The sequence below is a fragment of the Lagenorhynchus albirostris genome, chromosome X, assembly GCF_949774975.1.
Source record: "Lagenorhynchus albirostris chromosome X, mLagAlb1.1, whole genome shotgun sequence".
Taxonomy (NCBI): Eukaryota; Metazoa; Chordata; class Mammalia; order Artiodactyla; family Delphinidae; genus Lagenorhynchus; species Lagenorhynchus albirostris.
Genome location: NC_083116.1, coordinates 12,406,243 through 12,423,451, shown reverse-complemented (window position 1 = coordinate 12,423,451; position 17,209 = coordinate 12,406,243). Strand labels below are relative to the sequence as shown.

The 17,209-nt window shown below is 44.0% G+C and overlaps 1 protein-coding gene and 1 non-coding gene across 3 annotated transcripts in view; both read left to right on the top strand.

Moving 5' to 3' along the window:
* The window catches only part of F9 (coagulation factor IX), a 28,074-nt gene extending 14,976 nt beyond the window's left edge, over window positions 1-13,098 (top strand). For both annotated transcript variants that reach the window (XM_060138036.1, XM_060138035.1), the window contains 4 exons: window positions 1,599-1,727; window positions 4,201-4,406; window positions 11,770-11,884; window positions 12,551-13,098. In XM_060138036.1, coding sequence (XP_059994019.1) covers window positions 1,599-1,727; window positions 4,201-4,406; window positions 11,770-11,884; window positions 12,551-13,098 — 998 coding nt within the window. The remainder of the gene's footprint in view (window positions 1-1,598; window positions 1,728-4,200; window positions 4,407-11,769; window positions 11,885-12,550) is intronic.
* On the top strand, window positions 3,626-3,698 carry TRNAK-CUU (transfer RNA lysine (anticodon CUU)). Its single transcript has one exon. It is a non-coding gene; the product is annotated as a tRNA-Lys (tRNA).
* Window positions 13,099-17,209: the final 4,111 nt, after the last annotated feature.

Below are 17,209 nucleotides of genomic sequence, written 5' to 3'. Positions count from 1 at the left end.
GTTAATGTGAATTGGGGTTAATGACAATTTTCAGCCTGGAGTTAAAAACCTAATTGCATGCTGTTGATAAAAGAGATACTAAAATAAAACTCTACCAGGAGGCTAAAATAAAAGGATGGGAAAACATTTGCCAGGTAAATGCTAACAAAAAGAAACTGGCAAAGCTATCTTAATGTCAGATAAAACAGAATCCCGACAAAAGGCATTGTATGAGACAAAGAAAGATATTTTATATTAATAAGGGAGATTGTATAGGAGAGTAAAGAAAATATGAGCCAGTAGAATGCTTATCATTGTCAACACATAGCGTTTCAGGTATTTAGCTCCCTTAAAGGACCCTATTTCATTCTCTTGTGTTGACACATACGTCAGCCAGCTTCAAGTTTGCTTTGAAAAACTGGATTATATTAAAACCAGGCACTTCTATTCAGCAAAATATACTATTTAGGGTGAAAAGGTAAGTCAAGAGTGGGAGAAGATATCCGCAATACATATATCCAGTAACTGGAACTCTCATACGCTGATGGTGGGAATCCAAATTTGTACAATTATCTTAGAAGACTACTTGGTAGTATCTACTAAACCTGAACACATGGTCCAATCATTGCACTCATGAGTATATATCCAGTAAATATGCAAGCATATGTTACCAAAAGATATGTACAAGAATGTTCATTACAGCATTATACATAAGAGCCAAAAACTGGAAACTCAACTCAAATATTCACCCACAGTAAAATGGATGAATGAAGGTAGTAATATTCATACAATGGAATATACTACACAGCATGCAGATGAACTATAGCTATACAAAACAACATGGATGAAGCTCACAGACAAAATGTTAACTGAAAGATACAGAGGAGTACATATTGGGAACGTCTCCTTATATAAACTTCGTGAACAGGCAAAACTAATGCCCTGTTAGAAGTCAGGGTAATGGTAACTTTGGGAAGGAGGAAATAGTGACCAGAAGGGGGAATCAGGAGAGCTTCTGGGGTGTTGATAACGTCCTATGTACTGATCTGTTTACTGTTTAAATAAGTGCAGTCACCTTGTGAAAACTTATTCCAAAATTCTGGGTACTTTTTGGAATATGTTATACTCTAATAAACAGCTTTTCTCATTGCACTCTATGACTTTGTGAAAGTAGTATATCTACAACTTCAGTTTTATGCCAAATCACATATATTGCTGCCACCATTTTTATGCCTTATTAAGAATTTTATCCTTTTTTTCCTACTCTTAGCTCAAGCTTAGCTTCACACACTTCTCTCTATGAATGCCCCCAGCTTATATCTGACCTGTACAGGAGTCAGTAGTTTCATGTACTTTTTAGAAATGCATGTTAAATGATGCTATTGCTGGGACTTCCCTGGCGGTCCAGTGGTTAAGACTTCCCCTTCCAATGCAGGGGGTGTGGGTTCGATCCCTGGTCAGGGAGCTAAGATGCCACATGTCTCGTGGCCAAAAAACCAAAACATAAAGCAGAAGCAATACTGTAACAAATTCAATAAAGACTTTAAAAATGGTCCACATCAAAGAAATCTTAAAAAAAAATACATGATGCTATTGCTGTTGATTCTGCTTTCTTTCAGATGCGACATGCAGCATTAAGAATGGCAGATGCAAGCAGTTTTGTAAAAAGGGCGCTGATAACAAGGTGGTTTGTTCCTGTACTGCCGGATACCGACTTGCAGAAGACCAAAAGTCCTGCGAACCAGCAGGTCAAAATCTAAATAAGTTTTTTTTTAAGCTCGGCAGATACATTCTCCAAATCCATATTTGAACTTTTTGCATTATAACTAACCTACATAATTTTATGCCCTACTTGTTTCTACTTCCTTTTGAAATCATAGAAAAGACTAGTAGCTTGGACAAATTAATTTTTCAAAATGCATCATCATTTTAAATAGAAATTCTGCAACTGTCTTCAGTTTGAATTCTTTTCTGTCTGATTTTTTTCTCTGACCTTTATATCATGAAGCAATCGATTTGTGTGATTTCTGTATGCCTATTTGTAATTCCCCAAGTCAAATTAATGTAGTAATCCCATAACATAAAAGATACGTACGTGATTGACTGATAGGCTTCTAGTACAAGGATAGTGATTTTTTTTTTTTTTTTTTTTTTTTTTTTTTGCGGTACGCGGGTCTCTCACTGCTGTGGCCTCTCCCGCTGCGGAGCACAGGCTCCAGACGCGCAGGCCCAGCGGCCATGGCTCACGGGCCCAGCCGCTCCGTGGCACGTGGGATCTTCCCGGACCGGAGCACGAACCTGCGTCCCCTGCATCGGCAGGTGGACTCCCAACCACTGTGCCACCAGGGAAGCCCAAGGATAGTGAATTTTAAGCATGATCTGTCCGGCTGTGTCTGGCTTACTCCAAGAAAGTTATTTCCTATCCTTGGGTCTCAGCTGAGTTTATACGCTTGGCATCACAACAGTTCCGACAACCATCTGTTTTAAGTTGTGTCAGGCTGATCAGCACAGTCAGTCTATACAGCAGTGGACAAAGCAATGTTTCCCACTCATGCCAACCATGCCACCATGTTGACAGCTGACTGGTGTGTTCAGAGCATCTCCACTCCAAACTCATACTGCTCTTCTCTGAAAAAGAAGGCAGTAGAAACTTGGATTTTGAAAAAAGCAGGTTCTGCGGGACCAATTACATTTGATAAATGAGGGGTCTTTTTGAAGCAAACTAGATATAATTTCTTTTGCATTTCTAAAGCCTGATATCTTATTAAATTGGTACATTAAATCACGCACCATTCCTCTGTAACTGGGTTCGATACCAATCTCAGCAATGCAGCCGGCAGAGGAAATTAAAGGCAGCATCAGAAGCCAAGAGTGTACATGCTGCACTAAAATGAAGAGTCTCTAATGCTTCAGGGACCTGCCTGCCTCCTGTCCTTCTACCTGGTTCTTGACATACACTGCTTCAAATTAGCCTACCGAGGGAGGAGTGTGTGCATATATCTGTTTTAACCTTCGAAACCTAACTTCCAGTGTAGACAGATAGCATACATAGTAGCTAAACCCTTATAAGCACTTCTCTGTTATAAGCGAGGAAAAAAAATGGAGAACCACCTCCAACTATTAAGTGTTATATTTGAATATAGCCTTAGCTTTAGCAGAATAAATAGGCCAAACCTAAAATAAGCTTTTCTGCCTTTCAATAGTAATGGTCCCTTTTCTCTAGCTATTGTTGATGATTTATATTTATACATAAGTATTTTGAACTAATTTCTTGTTTTCCCAACCACATGCTGTCTTCATGATACTCTGCCGCAGCTGGTTGCTATAGAAATGTCTGTTATAAGGAATGTGGATAGAAGGAAAGTGAGAAATGAAATGTGAGGTGACTTTGCTGGACTACAAATTTCCATTCTGGTTGTCCCCAGTGTTTCAGTAGATGATTTCTTTTCCTTAGGAAATAAACCAACCCAAGGTAAAAGGTGGCCAGTGCCCAGGTAGATGTGGCTGTAATAATCATATCAATAACTTATTTGGTTAATACTCAACAGACAGGTAATTAAATCATGATAATCCCTCCCCAATGGATACCTAAAGTCCACCTTGGAATCTAGAAGGCATTCTGGTCTACAAAAGAAACCCTGGGAATTCCCTGGTGGTCCAGTGGTTAGGACTCTGCACTCTTACTGCTGAGGGCCCGGGTTCAATCCCTGGTCAGGGAACTAAAATCCCATGAGCCACGTGGTGCGGCCAAAAAAAAAAGAAAGAAAGAAAGAAAGAAAGAAAGAAAGAAATCCTGTTAACAATAAGCAGCAGACATCCCATTTACCTAATTCTAAAATCAAAGTTACATGGCACCAGATTTCCATTCAGGGACAGTACTTGAGAGTAAGACTTTTTAGCAAAGAAACTAAACAGAACGTCATTAGACTTTATAAAAGTCTTACAAAATTCAATTCTGGAACACCTCTTTTATTTCCATAAAGATGATGGATTCCTGAGCCAAATGTCCTTTTCATGAAGGGTTTGAAAACTTTCCATGAAAATAATTCAATTAACCTTTTAGTTTTAGACTATATTCATTGATTTGATTTTTTAAAAAATATCGACGGGCCTACTTCTCAGAAGTGACAAGGATGGGCCTCATTTTCAATTTTTGTAATACAAGTTCTGCTTGCCAATGAGAAATACCAGAACACTAATTTTTTTTTTCCATTTGTCTAGTGCCATTTCCCTGTGGAAGAGTTTCTGTCTCAAACACTCGTATGAAGTTCACCCGTGCTGAGACTATTTTTTCCAATATGGACTATGAAAATTCTACTGAAGCTGAAATAATTTTCGATAACATCATTCAAAGCAACCAATCATCCAATGATGTCACTCGCATTGTTGGTGGAGAAGACGCCATACGAGGTCAATTCCCTTGGCAGGTACTCTATATTTATGGTGTGTCAAAACCGGAGCCCAGTGGGCAAGGGCCAGGCCAGGTGGGAGGCTGAGGCTAGGACATAGGACAGACTTATTGGGATGAGGGAAGTATTTAGGCAAGTTTCAACACTAAGCCGGATGAGGAAGCCCCGACAGGTGAGTAGCCGGTGAGAGAGAAGTCCAGGGACAGCTACCATACAAGGTCAAGGAGAGTTTGGCGTCAAGGAAATAGCACAGCAGGATTTCAGACAAGCAACAGGGAGGTCTGGAAGCGAGGTCACTGGTGCTGGGGTTCTGGGTATTACTTCAGCTTCAGCCCCTGGGAGAACTGGTGAGAGTCAGAAAGTCTCTAGGTCCAGAGAAACTGAATTATTTCGAAGGCATTTTTAAAAGGACTCAGGAAGGATTAAGACAAGAACTGGGTTACTGGAACCAGGGCATATGAGACAGGGGCTTGGTCAAAGGCTGTAGTTCTCAAAGTGTGGTAGCATCAGATTCACCTGGGAACTTGTGAGGAATGTAAATTTTCATGCTACGCCTCAGACCTACTGAATCAGCATCTCTGAGGGTGAGGCCAGCAGTCTGTGCACTAACAAGCCCTTCAGGTGATTCTGACGCACTCTACAATTTGAAACGCACCGGTCCAAAGGAAACAAACTTGTTATAGAAGCTAGGCTCCAAAACACCAAACAGTAGACTCGTGGTACCTAGTCCCACATTTCTCCAGGTGTGATCTGCAGACAACCCACATGAAAATCACCTGTGCACATTTTTGAGGTAACAGCCAAGGGCTAGATTTGATACCCATCATTTCAAATCGTTTCACGTCCTCCGTGCTGCACACTTAGTGTACCTGTTGTCCCCTTCCTATGGAGCCCAGCTAAGATCATTAGGAATGTTCAAGATCACTCATCCACACCTGTGCACATACAGGTTCACTCGCTATTTCATCCATATGAAGTAAGATTGACTCTACTGACTGTAGAGGTACCAAGCGCTAGGTTTTAGTTTTTTCCAAAAGTGAAGAGCTGTGCTACTTGCTAGGATACTTGAGAAAGACCCTGCCATACTTTCACACTGATGCCTTCCTCAAGAGAACCGTCTCTCCACACCCACCTCCACCCAGTTTCTCACAAAAGGTTACTGGGTTTCAAAAATAGGAGACAAACTGAGTGTGCAAAAGTCACTTTTAGACAAAATAAGAAAGAAAACCAACCAGAATCTCTCCCCATTTGTGGATGAGTCAGCTCGACCATGTCACCATCAATCTGCAAGGTGGAAATGCTTGATCTGATTGCAGACAAGACTGCAACACACCTGCTGCAGCCCAGGCATCAAGAGAAAGCTAGCAACAGCTGGGGTTTCAACGGCCAAACTAGATCTGTGGCTCTGACATAGGAAATACTGTTTAGCAATATCACCTAGCAAAAAAGTGATTCAAAATGCTGATGCGTCAATAAAAGGGGATGGGAAATAACGCGACCACGTGGGTGAAGCAATTCCACAAAGCAGCACAGAGTTCACTTTCCTCTGGAGTAACAAACAGTTTGAACGAACTGGAAATGTCTAGTCTGTTAAAGAAAAGGTTTAGGTGAGCTGTTTGCGAGAGCTAAAGGGCCATAAGAGAAAGGGGACGACAACTTTTTCTTTGTAGACTTATGGGTGAAAGTTCCAGGCAGGCAGGTCGATACCGGCCCCAATTAAGAAAGCCCTTTCCAACCACTTGGGTCGGCCGCGTGGGCTGGGCAGCTCGGGGAGGAGATTTGGTTTAACATATGTTCGTGGAATTGTTGACTCGAGCTGCTCTGTCACTGGGACGACAGCAGCGGGACAACCCCATCCCAGAGAGCATCGAGGGCTCGAGCTCCCCTGGTGGGAGATGAGACAGGACAGGCTAGGGACCGCAGCCACCCCGTGCAGCTCTGAGACCCTAAGGAGCGAGCTTCACCTTCCGCGCAGCTTGTCCGCGGCCGCGTGCATTTCTTACCTTATTCTAGGGTTTTCGTCTCCGCTTCCCGGCTAGAGGAGAAGCCGCCGCCGCCGCCGCCGCCCCCACAGCCGCGCCGCGTCAGCCACAGACGCTTCCCAGAAGCCCCTGCGCTTCCGGCCGCCTTAACCCCCGACCCCAAGGCCAAAGGTGAAGGCAGACTTGCCTGACCTCTGACCTCTGACCCCACATCACAGTGACAGAACACCCAAGAAAGGAGCGGAGGGAGGTGTGAGGCCAGTTTCCTTCATTTTCCCTCCAGATGCCCAGCGCTGGGCTCAGAGCCCCTGGAGAACTCTGGGGACGGGAAGCAGGGACTCTGCAGGGCCACTTAGGAGCAGAGAGAGGAAGCTAGAGGGTTAACTCTTATATAGGAAGAGAAAGGCTATTTCCTAGAGTCGGTATATCCTTAGCGGAGTGGGAAACTAAAACAGAACTCGGGGCTACCCTGGTGGCGCAGTGGTTGAGAGTCCGCCTGCCGATGCAGGGGACGCAGGTTCGTGCCCCGGTCCGGGAAGATCCCACATGCCGCGGAGCGGCTGGGCCCGTGAGCCGTGGCCGCTGAGCCTGCGCGTCCGGAGCCTGTGCTCCGCAACGGGAGAGGCCACGACAGTGAGAGGCCCCGCGTACCGCAAAAAAAAAAAAAAAACAGAACTCGAATTTCATACAGCTACAAAGGGAAACAATGAAAAATGTGAACATTAGAGTTGGGAAATCGCAACACCTGTACCATGAGACCACCTTCATCAACAGCTTAATAGTGAGAGATTTGAGGAAGTAGCACTGTGTTTCGGCTTTCTAAAGCTTTTATTGGGTTTTGGTCCCATGCACTTGACCCTGCCAGCCCACAATTCTGAGCATGCGCAAGCCTGCCCCCAAGAGCTCTGTCCTCCTCTTCTGCTTTGAGTTAGGATCCGACTGGCCCTGGGTGTGAAGTACCAGATCTTTCTCTTTTGTTTTATCATGGGCCTCAGGTTCTGTATTAGCCATAATTATTGTACATTTAATAATTTGAAGATCATTCTATGAGATTGATAAAAACGGAATACAATGGAAACCAAGTAGTTAAGCTTTCCTTAATCCTTTATATTAGGCTGTATCTATGCAATTGCCTGTATTTAACCATTTTACCCAGCAAAATATGTCTTGAGAGGCAGTCTGTCTATTCCTTATTCTATTCTTGGCCTAAACAATCTTTAAAATGTCTTAGCATTTTCCCCAGTCTTGGCTTTCCTCAGCTTTGGCCTGAAGCTATCCTTAATGGTACCCGAGCACTTGACCTATACAGCTACCTACACAGACCCAAACCTTTCATTTGATTAGGATACACCCCCATAGCAGACAACATGCAGTTACCATCTGTATGAACCAGAACTTCCTCTTTTTTTGCGGGGGGGGGGTGGGGAGGGGCGGGGGGTTTGGCAGGAAGATGTTACAGGAAGGTCCTAAGGCTATAGATATATCTTCACTTGGAAAGGTAATCCTCTATTTTTCCTAGCTCAGATGATACAGCTCCAATTAGCAGAAATGAAAACATAACATATGTAATCTCATCTGGCCTCACAAAACTATTTTGAACAGAACATTTAGACAATTATTCTCTAGGATGGTTTGATGAAGTCTCTTTCAATGACGAGTCTAGTTAACCATTAAAAGCCAAAAGTGAGCATCCCCTCTGTGCCCAGAGAAATGAAGTAGGGCCAAGGGCTGGGCGAATCACACCTGTGGGTATAATAAGCTGTGCATCATGTAGAAATGGTTTTGCTCTTCATATGAAAGAGAACAAGTGTGCAAAGAAAAAATGTTACTGTAAAGCTGGAGGTGGCTAGGTAGGGAGAGTGAGGGTTTACTGAAATCACAGGGAAAGGCCAAGTTTGAGTTAAAAGGTTAGGAAGGGAACAACGGGGCAGCAGCTATCACTCTAGGCTGGCATTGTCAGTGAAGAACGTCAGAACAGATATGTGAATGTGTGTTTTGCAGATGTGTGTGGGTGTGTGGGTGTCTGAAAGAGAAAACAGGCTCCTGTTAGGATGTGACAAACATGAAAATGTTTGACAGATCAGAACTCCGACATCCTTGCTCAGAACATATGCTTTCCCATTTCTTCCAACATTCTCCAAAGTGATGCCATACAAGAACCTGTCCTTCGCCAAGCAGACAGCTCATACCCAAACAGCTAATATTTAGATAGCTGTGATCCTGAGGTAGCCAAGCAAACATTCCAAAACCAAGTTGCTTGTAATATCTTTAAATGCAAATGTATTTTAGGGCTTTTTCTTGGCAAAGATGTTTGCTAAAATTTCTAATACCAATCAGGAATGGGCAAAAAAACACACTTCGGGCTTAGAAGAACACAACTGTATTTCTCAGTCATGCATCAGAACAGCGTAGATGCTCCGGGCAGCAAATCTTTGGCAGGAGTCAGACTAGCTACATCAGATTAGTCTCTGTGCCCAGGGGCTGTGGCTATCATTCACTCTGGCCTAACTAGCCCATTAAGCTGAGAGATGTCCAATTCACCTCTCATACAGAGGAGAAGCACCATTATATCATTGCATGTGAATGCTTAACTCCAGTTACTTGAGCAAATGTATTCAGTTGTAATCATTAGGCCCAGTAAAGAACAGTGTTACGCAAATTTGCTTGGTGACGAAACTCACCTGAGGTCTGGGCCAGCTCCATGAGCTGGTGACCAAGTGCACTTGCACAGGGCCCTGTCTTCAAAAGGTTCCCGCATTTGTAGTTCAATGCTTTGCATTTGTGTTTTGTAACTCAAGTTCAATGAGACAATGGAGCATGCGTGTGCTGGGGACCTGGAACCTCAAGTCACCACACTCTTACCTCTCAGCACCACCCAGGGATGGATTCTTGACCTCCCTCTCCCCTGTCCTGTGGTGCCTTGGCTAGCTCTTTCTCCCCTTTCCACAGCTGCCCAGTGACCACTACCACCCCCAACCCCTGGCTCACTGGCAGATGCCACCTCCTCACCCTCAACAGCTACCATTGTCATCCTCCTTCGGCACAGGCACAGGGAGGGTTGAGGCTGGGTGCACAGACTCTATGCCATTTGGGGACAGGGCGTGGCCACATGGCATCTCAGGACCAGAAATGCATCATAGCACATTTGGAGGGTGAATGGCAGGGGCAAACCTCTTGTCCACCTTCATTCCAGAACCTGAACATATCCTGGCAGGGAAGTTGAAATCCCTTGGGAGTCACTGCTTGCTGTTGATTGCTACAGTGGACCAGTGGGAAAGACTGACTTACCCTTCCCCCTGCTGGGGCACAGGGCATCAGCACAGGGCTGGCGGAAGAGGGGACCTGGCAGCTGAGGGCTGCGTTTGTGCTTGCGTGCTCGATTTCAGGCTGTAGTCCCTGGGCACCTGTGAGGATCTGCGCTCGCCCAGCGAATATCCCCCATACCCGAGGAAGCACAACTTTGAATAGTAAATTCAAAACACCACGATAGGTTGTGAGAGACCACAGAAGAAAAGAAAAAGTTTTGTATTTTAGTATCTTCCGTGACACTTTTTCCTCGCTTTTGAACAAGGGACCCTGCATTTTCATTTTGCAACAAGCCCTACAAATTATGTAGCCAGCCCTGCCTGGAGTGAGCACTTTTAAAACAGAAAGGTCACCAAGCCTTGGGAATTCTGGAACCGAATTTCTCAAATTTAATTATGCATAAGGATATTCTGGAGATCTTCATTTTCTCCCATCCCAGCCACCAAATATTCTGATTAAGTCTGGTGGGCTTCCAAAGCTGCATTTTACAAGCATCCCAGCAAGGGATGGGAGCAAGGGATCCCAGCAAGGACTGCTACAGCACTCGGCCCACCAAGCACACTTGGAGAAATACTGGGTGCTTAGAAGCCTAGACTCTGAAGCCAGGCTGACTAGGGTGTGCATCACAGCCTCACCACGAACTAACCTTAACTAACTAACTGCATATCTAAACCTCAGTTTGCTCATCTGTATATGGATATGTTACTGTCACTCCACAAAGTACATAAAACACTTAGCACAGTGATTATCCATAGTAAGCAATCGATACAGGTTCAAAAAAAAATTAAGATTGTTAAATCTGGGCGATGGGTACACTGGTGTTTATTATATTGTGTGAGTTTTCCTATATTTTTACTTTTCAACATAAGAAGCAACAGCTAGAATGAGAGGGAAACCTGAGTATGGAAAAGAGGGTCAGAGCCTTGCAGTGAGTCAGGCCCATAGGTCTCCAGGTAGGAGGCTAGTGCTTTGGTGTCTAGGATTTAGCAAGTGTTCCATAAACTGAATTCAGGACAAAAAGAATCTTCACTAGAATATGCCCCCAAGGACCTTCTCAGACTCACCCTTGAAAGGAGTGACCACACCCCTTCCCTAGTTTATTATGAATGGGTTTATGCCTGGGGCTATGTGTGCTTTAGTAAAAGGTCAGCAGTTCACAAGGGCTAGTCAGGGCCCACAAAGGGTTTACCAAATGTTAGTGTGCCCTCTAGTGTTCACACTTCTCAGACGGATCGAGGCCCTTGCATACACAAGAAGTGAAATTCTCCAACTTGATCTAGACATTGAGGTGGTAAAAATATTCATGAACCACTCTGGATATACAATGAACGTACAGATGAAAGAATGGATCGGCCTCTTATCTAATAATGTCCAGGCTCAAAGCAGCACCCAAACACTTTTGTCTGCGTTGTCCCCAAATCAAACATAGCTTAATAGACCTTTTAGGACAGAGGCAGCTTAGGGATCCAGTTGGGGGAGGAGAATAGAGTTGGGGGAGACCGGAAGGAGTAGGCGAGTTCTTCTGTTGCTCACTGCCTGGATGGCCATAGCACAGCCCTTAGGGATGCCATAGGTCTCATTTCATATCATTCTGGTTTAGAAAGGGCTTGAAAAGACGTCCTGGAAAAATCAATAGTTTTTCTCTTTCAAATGATCTGTAGCAAGGAGATTTCCTCGTGCAGGGACAGAAGACTCGGTAATAACTATTGATCCCCAGGAGTCAAATAAGTGCGTTTCTGAACGTACCTGCCATATCCCCGTGAAGCAATTCGTGCTATCAGAGAACCTGCCTCACCTGGAAAAGGAATCCAAGGGCCCTGAATCATCAAAAGAAGCCATTTCCTCACAGTTGCCTCATCTAGTGCTCCCCCTGGCTATCACTGTTCATTCTGTTCAAGAGTTTCAGAAATGGCTTTTTTGATTGTGCTCCAGAAACACTAATTCATCTTCAAAGCTGACACTTTCCAGAAACACTCCACTTCTGCCAGCACCTAGAAGCCAACATTTGCCCACTCCTCTAAACAGCACACATGGGTTTTTTTGTTCTGGATCAAATATATTATGTAGTAAGATTCATAATTTTGTTTCCACAGGTCCTTTTGAGTGATGAAATTGATGGGTTCTGTGGAGGTTCCATCATTAATGAAAAATGGGTTGTAACTGCAGCCCACTGTCTCAAACCTGGTGTTAAAATTACTGTTGTCGCAGGTAAATAAAGAATGATAGACGTCTGCAACATCCCTAGATCTTCTGCATGACTGCTAGATCATACTTTACTAAGGTCTAATAAGCTCATTGCTAAATAAGTTGAACTAGTGGTAGGGGGGCCATCTTTTCAAAATCCAATGTGTTCCATCCTCCAAGCCCCCCATCGTTGTTTTGGCGGACCTTTCATGTCAGTGCAGTACGATTAGTCTATTGATGTGTCCGTTTCCCCACCAGACTGCGCCTTCCCAAAAGCCGTGTCATATCACTGATTCTTGTATCCTTGCACCTGGCACAAGCTGCAACCTGCCCTCAGTTAACATTGAATGAATGACCAAATGAATGTATTATCTGTGCTCAAAAAAGCGGCCAAAATCTTTGAAATTGGGAACGTCTAGGATAATTCATAACAAGTCGATTCATTATCACCTGTGAACCATGTAAGACTTGTAACAGCATGGGTGAACAGCTCCATCTATCCGATGGTCCTGAATGGCTTTTTGGTCTGAAAAGTATGCATCGGCCCTCATTACATTTTACCAAAATCGTAACAATATAAGATCTTTGACACTTGACTGCCAGGTACTTCAATGGTGCTAGGTGGACACTTGGAAAACGTGTTTCTTTGTGGGAAAGACTGTGATTGAAAAAGAAATTTCTTTTCAATAGGTGAGCATAACACCGAGGAGACAGAGCCTACAGAGCAAAAGCGAAACGTGATCCGTGCTATTCCTCACCACAGCTACAACGCATCTGTTAATAAGTACAGCCATGACATTGCCCTTCTGGAACTGGATGAACCCTTAATGCTAAATAGCTACGTAACCCCTATTTGCATTGCTGACAGGGAATACACAAACATCTTCCTCAAATTTGGATATGGTTATGTGAGTGGCTGGGGGAGAGTCTTCAACAGAGGGAGATCGGCTTCAATTCTTCAGTACCTGAAAGTTCCACTTGTTGACCGAGCTACATGCCTTCGATCCACAAAGTTCACCATCTATAATCACATGTTCTGTGCCGGCTTCCATGAGGGAGGTAAAGATTCATGCCAAGGAGACAGTGGGGGACCCCATGTTACCGAAGTGGAAGGTACCAGTTTCTTAACTGGAATTATTAGCTGGGGCGAAGAGTGTGCAGTGAAAGGAAAATATGGAATATATACCAAGGTATCCCGGTATGTCAACTGGATTAAGGAAAAAACAAAGCTCACTTAAAGAAAAATGTATTTCCAAGGCTGATATATTTGGGATTGAACATGGACAAGGTCCTTTACTCACTAATCACTTCCCCATCTCTTTAGATTTGAATATATACATTCTATGAATACTGCTTTTTCTCTTTACCGGAAGAAGTCTAACTAGAATTCATATTTTACTAGAATAAGTAGATTAGAAAATGTAATCACTAGAGAAATATACTGTGGTGGGAAATTGTGCCCATTCCTCCAGGTCCAGCCCTTGACAGAACTGTGAAGTTAAGTTCTTCATCCTGTGCATCAGGCATTATGTTTCTCCACTGAGGCGACTCCCCGCTTCTCCGTCCTTAGCAGCATTCCATGTGCCAGATCCTTCTCACCTCTCCCATCAAAACGTTAAAATTTATTAGATCCGTATCCAGGATATTTGGTCTAGTCCATCACAAGGCCAGCACCACACTCACACAGGAAGAACACAGGAGCAGCTGACAGGTTAAAACTCATGGAAAACCCTACTTTTTTTTCAGTACCCTTATTCCTGCATCCTTTGTCCTTGCCAACTCCTAATCCCCAAATCAGTTCTGCTCTTTCTCTCTCCCTCTCTCCCCTTTTCCTTACATAGGCATTAAAGGAGGAAAGGGGAACATCATACTGTTTTACTGCTGTGCACAATTATATATACCCATGAAACCCAGACTTGCTTTCAGTTTGGTCTTGGACTTGCTTTTCATCACATAGGGATGAAGTAAGGTGCCTGAACTTGGAGGAAAAGTTCCTCTCAGACAGTCACATTATTGAAATACATACATAATGGAAGGAACGACCCATCAGAATAGTTTCCTAAGGGCTTTAATTGTGTTGTTATGGAGGTTTGACTAGACATGCTTCCATGAAGGCAAACCGGCATGTCATTGTACCCAAGAAAGCTGACATCAACCCAGTGCTTTGTCCCCTGTCAGAACAGTCAGTTTGTAAATAGAGCTAATAGAGTCTTCAAGAAAAAATTTGTTGGTGTCTCCAGTGTTGTCCAGGGCTAAGGAAGAAGTTGCCCAGACCAGAGAAGATAGGCATCATGCCTCCTCAACTGGTGTATCACCACAGTGAAGAGGGATGCACTCATTCCAATGAGCCAACCAACTCCCTTTTTCTGGTTCATGCTCCCCAAGCCACTTTTTTGATAATAATTAGGCCTTCTATATTGTATTTTCTAGAGGGTTACTGACCAACCAACACATCAATCACATCAATACTTCGATCTGTTAGACTGTTTCCCTTTGTGAGTTAAACTGGTGTTCTGATTCAGACCTTTGCTTTTCACGAATTTGGGTGATGTGAATCATTTACCCTGCATGTGATTACATGTGGAACTACTGACATCATGTTTCGGACCACTTTGACCCCACCAAGCTGCTGCTGCTCCTGCCCTCATCTCACCCTCCGCCAGGTCTTACACTTGCTGATTTCTTTCAAGTTACTCTAGTTAATCCCTTTTTCCTTTAGTCTTTCAAACATAAGTATCAATAAATGTAGTTTTCAATTTCTCAAAGTGTTTCTTGTTGAATCATTCCCAGAGAGAGCTCCCAAACCCTACATTCAGCAGGACACTCAGAAGAATGTGTCCAAGTGCCATATGACACAGCAGAGATTTGATGGTCTGCTGTCACCCAGCTTTCATGGGAGGCAGCATGTGTGTGTCCTGGTGAGGACAGTGGTCTGGATCCACACGGGAGGATTGAGTCTAAACAGCTGTGAATATGCCCTTGGATAAGTCACTCCACATTTTATGCTTTGATTTCTCCATTGTGCAATGAGGGAGTTTGACAGGATGCTTTCCAAAGGCCCTTGTTGACCCTGTGATAGTCGGTGGGTTCGTGTTCTTCCATTCCTTTATTCAACAAATATTCAAGGAGTGATTACTGTTTGGCATTGGTTGTATGCCAAACACCAAGAGTGTTCATTACAATTTAAGTTCACATTTACATATTTTGTGAGTTAACTAAAATAATGTATGTGAATTGCCTTGTCAGTGCCTACTACACAGTAGTTGCTCAGTAAATGTTAGCTGAATCTGAACCCATGTTTATCCCACAATAGGAATTAGTCTTGTATTGAGTATCAGGGGAAGAGGACATACTTAAATAAAAATAATGCCTGGGATTGAGGTTTCATGAACAAACAAAAGAAATCAGTTCAGCTATTGCTGGCTGAAGGAGAGAGAGGAGACACTGCAATGGTCCCCCTTAGGGTAAGGAGGGTACTGATTCATGCATGGAACACATTACTTCAAATTTGAATGAGGAAAGATCTGTAGGCCCAGGGCTCTGCGCTTGATAAAAGGAGCCACTCTGGCCTTGTTGCCATGGAGACCACCCCTTACAAAGGCAGCCATGGGGGCATGGCCTTATGCCTCCTGTGATTGGTCTTCCCTGTGGCAGAGGGAGGAGCTCCTGGGCCCATCAGTCTGAAATCCACAGACTTTTTCCCCATAAGCTCAAAAATGACTGGATTCATTAGGACCCACGTGTGGCATGTTGCCACCACTAAACATACGGGGCCTTTAAGCCCACCTAAGAGCCAGCGGCTTTGGATCCAGGCCCTCGCTAGATTCTACCTAGAGCATTTGCAGTCGCCATATAAGAAACATTAACGCTTTCAAAAATCGCTGTAGCTACTTAACCTAAATTGGCTGAAATATGCTGCTGCAACAATATTGAGAGTGACAGATTAAAACAGAACTCTTGCTGAGTGAAGAAATGTGTGTTAATGTAGTGCGGTCATTTCAACTTGCTGCTTAAGTATGACTGTTTTGGGTTCTTTTGAATATTAGTTGCTAAATGCTGACAGGAACAAAGTGTCCAATTTTCTCTGCCAAGGGAGAAAGAAAGGTTTTCTCCCCAACTTTCCTGTACCATGACAGACCAGTTCGCAAAATTGCTTAATTATAATTTCTAAACCACTTCTGAAGGCTTACAGTCCAATCTAAGAATGTCTGAGCTGCAAAGGCCCTTAGACACCATCCAAACTCCTCTACCCATTTAACAGATGAGGAAATTGAGGCCAAGATAATGCCAGGCCCAAAGTAACACAATGTCAAGAGCCAGGACTAGAACTCAGGTGTCCCACTCCACACTGTGAAAGTACAGTGCTTTCAATTAGAGCCCTGTCTATATTTTTAGGGCCGCTGGGGCATTCTGCATTGGTGGCGATCCTTTCAGCAAACCTGGGAGTGAAAACTGCCTGAAATTCTTACTAGTGATGCTCTAATTGACAAACAGGTGACCAAATCAAGAAGACCAACAGGTAGCGAGGAAGGCAGAGTGGCGGTTGAATAGCAAACTGGAACCGCAGTCCTGGACTCAGGGCAGCACATGTGGAATGAACCTGTGGTGCTGGTGCCTGGCTTTTAGCCCAGCTGTGAGCACTGGGCCTTCCAGCTGCGACATGTGACTTCTAGAGCAAGTTCGTCAGTGTCATCTGGCGCACAGTCATCCCGGCAACATTTCAACTCGATTCATTGCAGCTGCGCAGGGTAAAACAGGCAGCACGCCGAGACAGCAGCCTACCCCAGAAACTGCTGTTTGAGAGTTGAAGGAATGCTTCAAAGGCCCGCTGAATCTGGGATGCTACCAGCCCTGGGTGTCGGGAAAACAGACTTCAGCAGCTGACAGGCCTGTCTGAGCAAAGTACTCAGGAATCAGGGCTCTTTTTGAATCTGAGGCTGATGCCATTTAGAAACCTCAGGGTTTAAAAAAAAATGCTAGGATCAGTGGATTAATACAAAATTAAAACTTGGGGGAAAAAATCTCATGGTTAAAGCCACAAAAATCATGTTCTGGAAACTATGGAGTCACAGCAGGCAAAAGACTATGGGACCCCTGCCCTTTCCAACCAATGCAGGTACACAGATCACTCATTTTCTCCAAGAGTACTTTCAAGGCAGACCTCTTCCACCGTGTCCGTGGGGTTATAGCTTGCCTTGAGATTTCCAGAGTTAATCTCAACCTCTTGTATGGAGAAAGGTATCAGAAGGGAAGGACAGCAAGCAGACACTTTCTTATAGATAAAGAGGCAACGGCTTCTGGAAGACAGCCAAGACCCCCTCACAGAATGAGAATACTATTTCGAACTCC